Here is a 12,109-nt window from a genome sequence, read left to right on the forward strand (position 1 = left end):
CTGCATTGAAGGTGAATATTGCAGCATAACCTGGTTCTTATTTTGACTTTCAATTTTTTTTATTACTTATTTTGGCTGGAGTTCTGCTTTAATTGTTTCTGTTGATGTGGAAGAGAAGAGATTTCCCATACAGCTTATCCCTCTCCTGTCCCAATGAGGATACAGACCCCCAAAACAAATGTATTACTTTGCGAGAAAAAAAAAAAAGTTTTAAGCACAAGCCTGACATGATATTTTATATGTATATTTGCCAGTTAAACATAATAACAATCCTTTTCCCACATTTCCTGGCTGCCACAATCTGACCATTAATTACTGCCAAACATGCACTTAGTTTAGTTTTTAGTTTTTTTTTAATCGGCACCAGGGACGGTAATTACATTAAAGGGAAGTTTAACTTTAGTAGCATGTTACACCCATATTCAGAATGTAAGGCTGGCCATACATTATACAATCTTCCTTTAGATTTGCCAAAACCATAAAAATACAAAAAGGTCAAACACTTTCATTTTGCATGCAAACAGGCAGACCCCTGCACTACATAATTGAAGGTAAATCTAAAGGGAATTGAATAAGAACATTGTATAATGCAAGGATCGACAAATTCCAGGTGCCGGGTCCTGGCGCCTGCTTAGACCCCCCGCTATTTATGCTATGTGGGCTTGGGACCGGCATAGTTGTGCCGCCAGGAAGAGGAGAGGGAGAAGAGCGGACGCATGTCTGCTCTCCTCCCCTTCTTGTTGCTGACCGGAAAATGACGTGTGTGTGTGTGTGTGTGTGTGACGTCACTTCCGGGTCCCCACTGACAGTTTCCCCTCCCATTAAGACAAGGAAAGAATGTAATTTAGTGCGATGTGCATTGGATTACATTCAAGGGAGACATCCAGAGTCTTTTGGACCTTGGATGTCTTATTAACCACTTGCCTACTGGGACTTTTACCCCCCTTTCCTGCCCAGGGCAGTTTTCAGCGCTCTCATACTTTGAATGACAATTGCCTGGTCATGCAACACTGTACCCAAGTGAAATATTTAGAATTTTTTTCATACAAATAGAGCTTTCTTCTTTTTGAAAAAAAGACCAAAAATTTTGAAAAAACAAAAACTTCATAGTTTGTTATAACATTTTGCAAACAGGAAATTTTTCTCCTTCAGCAAAAGGGTTAAAGAATAAGTTCACCTTTGGGAACATGTTACACTCATAAGTTTTTTTTAGTAAAAAAAAATAAAAAATAATAAAAAATGTCACTCTCGAGATGTGTAAAGCTGGTAGAGACATCCCCAAAAAGACTTGCAGCTGTAATTGCAGAGAAAGGAGGTTCTACAAAGTATTGACTCAGGGGGCTGAATACAAATACACACCACACTTTTCACATATTTGTAAAAAATGTGAAAAACATTTATCATTTTCCTTCCACTTCACAATTATGTGTCACTTTGTGTTCGTCTATCACATAAAATCCCAATAAAATACATTTAAGTTTTTGGATGTAACATGACAAAATGTGGAAAATTTTAAGGAGTATAAATATTTTTCAAGGCACTGTACCTGTAGCAATATCCAAGTCCCAATCATTACACTCAAATACTAAGCTGCTGTGATGGGCAAAGCCCCACATCTTCCTGTTAGCGTTGGAGGTGCTTCACAGACCTCCAAAACATTCCTATTGGTCCATCATTATGACGGGATGCTTCAAAGACTGTGGCTTCATGCAAATGGCCGTACAGAGGTCTTACAGCATGCAGAGCCTGCATACTGATATTCCCAGGACCTGCTGCAGAGTACAGCCACCTGTTAAGATGCAATAGAAGAGGCCGCTGTATGTGGGTGTGAGCCAGGGCTGGTAAAACACTTCCATGTGCATTGGCATGTGATCTGTGAGCACACTATTCAGAGCATACATTAGTACATATGGGGGTGCTTTAGGCAATACTTTTTTACCACATACTTTCCTATTGCATCTCAATAAGCATCTGTACACGGTGATGCGGGTCAATGAAACCCCAGTATGCAGGTCCTGCACAAACCTGTGCATAAGGCCTAACAGTAATATGCCCATGGCAGGAGGAGTGGGCAGGCAACCATACTACATGAAAGTAACATTTTATACGTCACAACTGCCCAGCATTCAAGTATAAGGTCAGAAGCCAGAGTCTTCTGCAGATATATGTACTTCAAAGCACATGTTGCTATACTAATAGAGGTCAGTGAGTGGCACCTTGTAAAAGAGAATGCAAAGTACTTATCTGTCCAATGAGCGACAATGGAAATCTTCATTCACTATAGAGCTCTGAGACGTGTTAACATGTCCACACGCTCTTAAACAGCGGCAAAAGCTTGTTTGCTGCCTGCCGCACAGGTAAGTTATTTACCTATTCTCTTACAGGGTTTTAACGCTTCTGGATTGACCAAAAGGTGAATTATCAGTTCTGGATAGATTCAACTGAAGTGCAATATTGAACCTGAGCGGTCGGGTGACTTTCAGTTTAACTGACCTGCTAGGTTCAAGATATCCCATGTTACTCCTTTGGGAAAGAATCTCTTCATATTGATAGCCCATTGGTAGTCGCTCCATCTCTCCTTCCAGGCCTGCAGGATGGCCTGCTTCAGATTCATTAACTTCATGGTTCAGACCTGTTTAAAGGAAAAAATATCTAATGTTACATCCATAAGTTTAGACAATCTTAAGTCATGATTTAACCTGTTTTTTTTATTTTTTTTAAACCCGTGGTGGTGCGTAAACACCTAACCACCTCACAATCAGCCGAAGCGGATCACCGAGTACTAGGTGAGGGGCTCTCCCAAAGAGAGACCCACTCAGTTAAGGGCAGAAGGAAACCTAATGACCGCACATCCTCCCCTTAGACTTCAGGGTAGGCCCAAGGAGCCATACCTTCCATCCTAGTGAGAAAGAAAGACAAAATTGCAAGTGATAAAACAGTGAGAAAAAATAAATAGTGTAGGTGCACTGGCTAGGCCTTGCGACCTGGTAGCAAAAATTGCCCTGGACTTAGCCAAAAGGCCTACCCCATGGAGGTCCAGTGCAGAAAAACTCATTGTAATGTGACCTTTTTCCTGTTCACACAGTGAATTTTCCAAGGTCCACATGTTACTAAGAGCACCCATAGGCAACTAACTCCCAGGGGCACAGACACCATGGGTTCTCTGCTTTCCCAGCCAATGGGCAGGCCATGTAGTCTCCTTCAATCTGGAGGAACTGGGCCCCTCCAGTCTTCCTCGGAGAATTACCACTGTGCCCCACATCCCATGGGCACCCCAATTTTTGTTCCAGCCAGTTCTACCCTTCAGAGCCCGAATAATACCAGCAGGCACCCTTACTAGACACTTCTTTTCTTAAGACATTTACACTCTGGATAGAGGAGCAATACAGCTACCTTTGTAAAGCAGTCATGTCAATCTGGGGAGAAGGTACTACTAGATTAGCAGGACTCAACTAACAAATTAAAAATTGAACTCCAGCTAATACCTTTTAAGCTGTTACAGCAACAGCTTTCTTTTTACATACATGAATAAAAGCTGGTCAATTACATTTCTCGCATGATTCTCCCATCATTAATTAGAAAATAGTTTGTTTTTCAAAAAATTTCCAACGTGTCAGATTACTCAAATTTGATTGCCGTATGAAAATCGGCTGCTGCTGAACTCCGAACTAAAATTCTTTGATAGAATTTTCTTTCGAAAATCTTTTCTAAATTCGACCCATGTATGGCCTGCCTAAGTTCCACCCAAAAGTGGAACTTCCACTAATCTGTCTTCGCCCCCCCCCCCTCCTCCTCCTCCCCTCCGAGGATACCTCTTTGACAGGTATCCTGTCCCCACTTGCGTGAGTCTGGCGCATTAACGCAGCAGCTCAGCTCCCTCCTCCTCCTTGCCCCCCCCCCCCCCCCACTGGGCCAGTAGGAGAGTGCAGCGGTGCGGCATGAGCAGTAGGGACCCAGTGTGAAGCCGTAATGCTACACTGCCAAGTTCCGTTACCCGCAATGGTGGTGGTAAAATCAGCTGCAGTGCTGACAACGCTGGACTCCAGCACAGGTAAGTGTCCTATTATTAAAAATTAGCAGCTGCAGTATATGTAGCTGCTGGCTTTTAATTTTTACAGGGGTGGGCAGACCTCCTCTAAGTTGAGAGCACAAGCAACTGTCACAGTTAGCATTCATGCCTTAAATGTTACTTTTTTTCTGAAACAGTTAAAGTGGAAGTAAACCCTCCTATTGTTTTCAGCCAAGGAAGCTGCCATCTTGACCTCCCTTTAATCTTTAACTGCAATGAAGCTGCACATGTGATCAGTTATGACTTCAGCCATTGGATGGTTTGACAGTTTGATTGAGAGCACAACCAATGTGACAGTTAACATTTCCAGCATGCCGGGAACGTAACTGTTTTTTCAAACTGTTAGATCGATGGGTTTACTTCCGCTTTAATCAATGGGTTTAGTTCTGCTTTAAATATGTCTCAAACTGCCAACTGCCACCTTGGTCTGTTAAAAGGAAGTTGAAAAATGTGATTTATGGGTGGGATCACCAGGTGAATATAAAGGGAAAAAAAAAAAACAATGCAGCCACTACATCTAGCATTGGTAAGCTGCAATATAATAAGCTAATTACTGCTTTAATAATAATGATAGGATGAACGCACCAGAGGAGATGAAAAGTGTCCGACAGAAGGCATTCAGGGAATTTACCACCACTGGAGCGGGCAGAATCTGGAGCAGCTGTGCATAGCAACCAATCAGCTTCTGTTTTTCATTTTTAAAGTCTAAAAAGCGGAACTAAACCCTCCTATCCTTTACAGACAAGGAAGTTACCATCTTGGCCTCTGCTAGATTTGCAGCTGCCATGATGCTCCACATTTTATGAAACCAGCCATTTGATGGATTGACAGCTCAGTTGGGAAGCAAGCAACTGTTGACAGCCATCATTCACAGCATGCCTTGAATTTAAGTGGTTTGAGAAACAGTTAAATTATATTTACTTCTGTTTTAACAAGCTGGAAACAGAAGCTGACTGGTAACGATGCACAGCAGCTCCAGTTTTCTTAAATTTCCCCGATTGTGTTTGTCATGTCTTCATCTATGGCTGAAAAAAGTTCATTGGGAGGAAACAAAAAAGCAAAAAAAAAAAAAAAAAAAGATTTGACGGAGGTGCAGCTTTTTTATACTTGGACATGGCAAAGGACTACAGATGGGTGGGATGATGTCACCCACAGGATTAAAGGGTAACGTGACCCGTACTCTTTCCAGATCTGAACCCCTCTTCTGGGTCAGTGCCCGGGAATGTAATGGAGCCATGGGGTCAGTATAACAGCCAAGTAGAGATGGGCTCGGGCATGTTCAGGATCCTAGTCCCAACCCACCTGCCGATTCCGCCAGGAGTCTGACAATGCACACCGCTAATCACATGCAATGGGACATTTACTGGTCTGACCGGGAAATGTCTCACTGCCTGTGATTAGCGCTGTACAGTGTCAGACTCCTGACAGGATCGGGCATGTGGGCGGGGACTAGGATCCTGAACAAGCCCCAGCCCATCTCTATAGCCAAGCAGCTGGATAAAGTGTAAGTACAGGAAAACCCCTTTGTTTCTTCATTTTTTTTTTCAGTGTAGGGAAGGTTTGTAACCCCATATTGAGTCTTCAAAGCTGTCAGTGTCCGAGCTGGGAAAAACCACTAGACAGAAAGTGATGGAAAATCAAACATGTTTGCATTGTCACAGAACAGGTATAGAGGGAGAATCATCCAATGAAATTGAGGGAAGGGCGGAAGGAGGTCTGTCTGAATTCCCCCCACTAGATATCCTCTCACTTCCTGTTACATATCTAAAACAAGAAGTAGAAAGATATGCCCCCATGGGGACACAACAATAGGAAAGAGCTCAGGAGTGTTTGGATTCTAGTGCAAACCCACCAGGAATCTGTCACCTGTACTGGGCCAATGATAAGTGGCGGGGTTGCATGTATAGTATTGTATACGTGTGGCCACAGGGAGGGGAATTCCTCAGCCACCTATGATTAGCCCAGTGCAGGTGAGAGCAGATTGGAAGCCTTGCTTTAGGATCTGAACACACACACACAAGCTCATTCCTACACAGCAAGCTCAAAACGAACTGACAGCAGGTTTAACCCTTCACTACCCCATCCAAAACTAAAAAAGTGTTGGCTTTACATTCATTTGAAAGCGCATCTTCACTGTAAAGTAAACCCCCCTATCGTTTTCAGCCAAGGAAGCTGCCATCTTTGCCTCTGTTTAATATAAAACTACCATGATGCTGCACATGTGATCAGTCATGACACCAGCCATTGGATGGTTTAACAGTTTGAGTGAGAGCACAACCAATGGGAGCGTAACATTTCCGGCATGCCCCGGAAATTAAACTGTTTTATGGATGGGTTTACTTCCGCTTTAAAGAGGAACCGCAGTCTGTTGACATCATTTGTACTAGAAACATCTTTGCAATTTTGAACTACTTATAATATATACACACACACACAAAAGTGAGTACACCCCTCACGTTTATGTAAATATTTTATTATATCTTTTCATGTGACAACACTGAAGAAATTACACTTTGCTACAATGTAAATTTGCTGTCCCCTCAAAATAACACACAGCCATAAGAGCCCTTTCACACTGACAGCGCGGGGGCGTCGGCAGTAAAACGCTGCTAAAACTAGTGGCGCTTAACAGTCGTTTTAGAGTCCCTTTTCAGACAGTAGTGGGGCGCTTGACCCCCGCTAGCGACCGAATAAAAGTATTAAAAAAGAGCCAGCAAAGGGCCGCTGCCCATTGATCTCCATGAGCAGGGGCGCTTTATGTACTGTGACATACTGAAGCAGAGCATGATCCCCTCCCTATATAATAAAATATTTACAAAAATGTGAGGGGTGTACTCACTTTTGTGAGATGCTGTATATACTGTAATTCTGTACTTGCCAAATATGCTGCAGAAATCTCCCTCCATTCAGTCTAGCTGCAACCATTTTAACTGTGGGAAGCTGAACTGCTGCCCGTTCACTTCCTGGATTTGCGCGCGCGCGCGCACACACACACACACACACACACACACCTGTAGCTCTCATTGGCCCTATTATGACTCATGCCCCCCTTCTTTCCAGGCAAACTCTCACGAGAGTGAGAGAGAGAGCTGTACATGATGTCATAAGCCTAGGCACCATGACCAGACAATTAACAGGAATTGGGCTGTATAAGGTATTCACTGGCAGAAAAAAAATGTTTTACTATCCAAAGTTAAAACAACAAGGGCAGAAGATTTAAAAGAGAAGTATGTTTTTTTTTTTATTATTTTAGTTTCATACTTCCCTATGGGGATGTAGCATCAGACCGATGCTGTATCTGTCCCCCGCCGTCTCTGCAATGAGAACCGAGTCATCGAACATAGCCGATGGCTCGGTTTTCACAGATCTCCAAGAGGAAAGCTGCTGACTGTCAGTGTCTCTCCTCTCTGCTTCTCCACGCTCATCGGAGAGCTGAGCTGTGGAGGGGAGCGGCTGTCTAAGCAAGACTGCCATCAATCAAGGCAGCTGGGCACACATCGGCAGCACTGATAATCAATATGCATGTCTCTTTTACACAAGCCGGTTATCAGCTTTTTTTTTTCTTCTCTTCTCATGCGGTCAGCGTGAGGAAAGGAGTGCTGATAACTGGCTTCCATTTACATCCGTGATCAGCTGTGATTGGACACAGGTGATTACATGGTAAAGAGCCGCTGATTGACTCCTTATCTCAATCTGTGATCGGCAGTGCGCTGACCTCGATACCAGGAGGCCATCATAGACAGCCTCTCAGAACTAGCCCTCCACACTGTAGCTGTCATTCGACTGTAGCACGGTTGGCAAGTGGTTAATTTTTAATAGCCAAAGCAAACTCCACCATCCATCTCTCCATGCTGTTTGTTGCAGGATCACTTTGAAAAACACCCCCTAGCAAAAAATTGCATTTGAAAGGCCGCTGGGCAAATCCAGTGCGACATAAAATATTGCAGCAATTGACATTTTATTCCCTAGGATCTCTGTTAAAATATATGTAATGTTTGGGGGGTTCCAAATCATTTTCTAGCAAAAAAAATGTAACTTAAGAAACAAGTGTCGGAAAAATATTTAGACTTTAAGTGGTTAAACTTCCTGCATTTACAGGTTGTTAAAAGCTTGGCAGTCTGCCTGGATTTCTTCTTTACACACAAAAGTTTCTCCATTTGATTTAAGAAGCGTTACAATGTTTCATGTTAAAAACTTGGCAGAATGCCCGGATGTTTTCTTTTGACAGCTGAGTGAGCAGATAAGTCTCTCCACTTGTTATATGAAAGAACCAGCAAATTCTGCAATAGAGATGTCAGGTGGGGTTAAATCGAGATCACGATTTTTTTTAACGATTAACTGTGCAGCTCTAGGACACAAACAGCTATAACACCTGGCAAGTGTGACACTCCATCTTCACTTAAAAACTAAAAAAGTTTTGCCTTTAGTTTTACTTTGATATACACACTACAACCCAATGTATGAGAATACAGCCCCTTCCGTACCCCCCCACGTATGAGAATACAGCCCCTTCCGTACCGCCTCTCAATGTATGAGAATACACCCCCCCCCCAATGTATGAGAATACAGCCCATTTCGTACCCCCTCCCCAATGTATGAGAATAAAGCCCCCCCCCCAAAGTATGAGAATACAGCCCATTCCGTACCTCCGCTCAATGTATGAGAAACCAGCACCCCAATGTATGAGAAACCAGCACCCCACGTATGAGAATACAGCCCCCCCCCCCCACGTATGAGAATACAGCCCGTTCCGTACCCCCCCAATGTATGAGAATACAGCCCTCCCCCCCCACGTATGAGAATACAGCCCGTTCCATACCCCCCAATGTATGAGAATACAGCCCCCCCCCCCACGTATGAAAATGCAGCCCGTTCCGTACCCCCCCAATGTATGAGAATACAGCCCCCCCCCACACGTATGAGAATACAGCCTGTTCCGTACCCCCCCCCCCCCATGTATGAGAATACAGCCCCTCCCGTACCCCCCCCACGTATGAGAATACAGCCCCCCCACACGTATGAGAATACAGCAAGTTCCGTAACCCCCCCCCCCCCATGTATGAGAATACAGCCCCTCCCGTACCCCCCCCCACGTATGAGAATACAGCCCATTCCGTACCCCCCCAATGTATGAGAATACAGCCCGTACCCCCCCACACGTATGAGAATACAGCCCGTTCCGTACCCCCCCCCCCCCCAATGTATGAGAATACAGCCCGTTCCGTACCCCCCCCCCAATGTATGAGAATACAGCCCTCCCCCCCACGTATGAGAATACAGCCCTCCCCCACGTATGAGAATACAGCCCCTCCCGTACCCCCCCCCCCACGTATGAGAATACAGCCCCCCCCCACACGTATGAGAATACAGCAAGTTCCGTAACCCCCCCCCCATGTATGAGAATACAGCCCCTCCCGTACCCCCCCCCCCCCACGTATGAGAATACAGCTCCTCCCCCCCACGTATGAGAATACAGCCCGTTCCGTACCCCCCCAATGTATGAGAATACAGCCCGTACCCCCCCACACATATGAGAATACAGCCCGTTCCGTACCCCCCCAATGTATGAGAATACAGCCCGTTCCGTACCCCCCCCAATGTATGAGAATACAGCCCGTTCCGTACCCCCCCCCCCAATGTATGAGAATACAGCCCTCCCCCCCACGTATGAGAATACAGCCCTCCCCCCACGTATGAGAATACAGCCCGTTCCGTACCCCCCAATGTATGGGAATACAGCCCGTTCCATACCCCCCCAATGTAGGAGAATACAGCCCTCCCCCCCACGTATGAGAATACAGACGTTCCGTACCCCCCCCCCCCCCCCAATGTATGAGAATACACCCCCCCCACGTATGAGAATACAGCCCGTTCCGTACCCCCCCCCCCCAATGTATGAGAATACAGCACTCCCCCCCAATGTATGAGAATACAGCCCGTTCCGTACCCCCCCAATGTATGAGAATACAGCCCGTTCCGTACCCCCCCAATGTATGAGAATACAGCACCCCAAAGTATCAGAATACAGCCAGCCCCCCAATGTATGAGAATACAGCCCCCCTATATATAGGCGCAGTATGCACACACTAGTTATAGGTGAGTATTATATGTACAGGACGTATACACAGCACATCCAACACACAGTCAGCTGCCTAGGAAGGAGACCTTCCAGCGAGCTCCACACGTACACCATTCATCGTCCCGCTGATCTACAGGCAGACTGAGAGATGCCAGCCATTACATTATATCCCCCCATCCTCCCCTCTCACCTCCGATCACTACACTCTCACTCTTCTGAATAGGGAACCGCCATGACAGCTCCGCCCACCCGCTTACTCTGTGTCGCCTGCCGATGACGTCCTGAGGGGGGGGGGGGCGGCGACGGATCATGGGAGTTGTAGTTCAGATCAATGGACTGGGCGCCGCTCTGTTCTGGCGGGGAGTGTTGGGTCACGTAAGCTATTCTATCATATTGTGTCCCCCATCAATAGTGTCCGCTGTGTACTCCTCACCTCAGAGGGAGCTGTGCGGGTACATTGTGGTTGTGAAACACCACACAACATGCAATGGCCTTATTACATTTTATATCTTATAATATTGTGTGAGAAATGCAAGGTTTATTTTCAGTGTGTCATTTATCACACATGGGACTATTGCTGTTTGTTTTTGTTTTTTTGTACAGCAGCTTGTATTGGAAATTCCTGTTGTGAAGGATATTTGTTTTGAAATTAAAGTGGAGGGCCACCCATTAAAAATTAGAAAAAAATCTTTTAAAAAAAAATGGAAATTTTTTTTATTTTTTTTTTTACTTACCAGAAATGCCTGTTGCTAGGCACATCATCCTAATCTGCCTCTTCCTCCTCCGCGGAGATCTTCTTTCTTCTCTCCTCGTCGCGTTGTCTTCTGGGTAATGGGTCGCGCTGTGTTCTGGGAACTGTGTGTCCCAGAACACAGCGCGTCCCATTCACAAAGCGCTGCGCGACTCGCGCATGCGCAGTAGGAAACGGGCAGTGAAGCCGCAAGGCTCTACTGCCTGTTTCCCTTAGAAAGAATGGCGGCGCCGGGACCCGAGAGCCAAGGGACTTGTCGGCCTCGGGCGGCTGACATCGTGGGTGCCCTGGACAGGTAAGTCGGCTTATTAAGTCAGCAGCTGCAGTGTTTGCAGCTGCTGACTTTTAATTATTATTTTTTTTAACAGGCCCTCCTCTTTAAAACGTGTAAATATGTTTAATAGAAAATATAAGATATGTGAGTAGAAGGATCTTCCTGAGGTCAGGTCAGCAACTAATCATACCAGGCAGGATCCTTGGGGGTGGGATCTATACAGAGCACCAATCCAAGGTGGTCCGCTTCTGTAAACAAGAACCATGTGCACTCCGGGTACCGCTCCTACAACTCATACCATGATACTTTACTGACTCACAGACAAGGTGTTGGCATCGATAGAGTCTGTCCCCACTCCTTATACACACTGGGGGGAGGGGGGACAGCAGGATCGGTCGCCCTGACGCCATCTTCACTCTTCCTTACCTCCTGGCTGTTTTCTTCAGAGTGCAGCGCTCCATCCTTCCTTCTTCTATATCCTTCTCCCACCAACTACCTATTTAAGGATGGGGGCTCTATACTGACCGCCAATCTAAGGGCAGCATTCTCCTACTGACCACCAGTATAAGGTGGCCCTTCTCCCAATAAATGTCATACTAAAGTGGCCCTTCCCCTACTGACCACCACAATAAGATGAGGGGGGTCCAATCTAAGGTGACTCTTCTCCCACTAACATCAGTCTAAAGGGGCCCTTCTCCCACTGACCACCAGTATAAGGTGGCCCTTCTCCCACTGACTGTCAATCTAAAGGGGCCCTTCTCCCACTGACCACCAGTGTAAGGTGGCCCTCTTCCCATTAACTGTAATCTAAAGGGGCCCATCCACCACAATAAGATGGGGAGGTCTACACAGACCACCAATCTATGGTGACCCTTCTCCCACTAACCATCATTGTAAAGGGGCCCTTCTCCCACTGACCACCAGTATTAGGTGGCC

At 45.7% G+C, this 12,109-nt stretch overlaps 1 protein-coding gene across 1 annotated transcript in view; it reads right to left on the bottom strand.

The window, feature by feature from the left end:
• Positions 1 to 10,433, bottom strand: part of MED24 (mediator complex subunit 24) — a 122,932-nt gene extending 112,499 nt beyond the window's left edge. Inside the window, exons 1-2 of the mRNA XM_077459823.1 lie at positions 10,339 to 10,433; positions 2,494 to 2,632 (exon numbers count right to left, since the gene is read on the bottom strand). Coding sequence (XP_077315949.1) covers positions 2,494 to 2,623 — 130 coding nt within the window. The 5' untranslated portion in view covers positions 2,624 to 2,632; positions 10,339 to 10,433. The remainder of the gene's footprint in view (positions 1 to 2,493; positions 2,633 to 10,338) is intronic.
• Between the last annotated feature and the right edge of the window lie 1,676 nt (positions 10,434 to 12,109).

Source organism: Lithobates pipiens, unplaced genomic scaffold (genome assembly GCF_037356315.1).
Source record: "Lithobates pipiens isolate NorthernLeopardFrog02 unplaced genomic scaffold, aLitPip1_a1.2 Scaffold_28, whole genome shotgun sequence".
Taxonomy (NCBI): domain Eukaryota; kingdom Metazoa; phylum Chordata; class Amphibia; order Anura; family Ranidae; genus Lithobates; species Lithobates pipiens.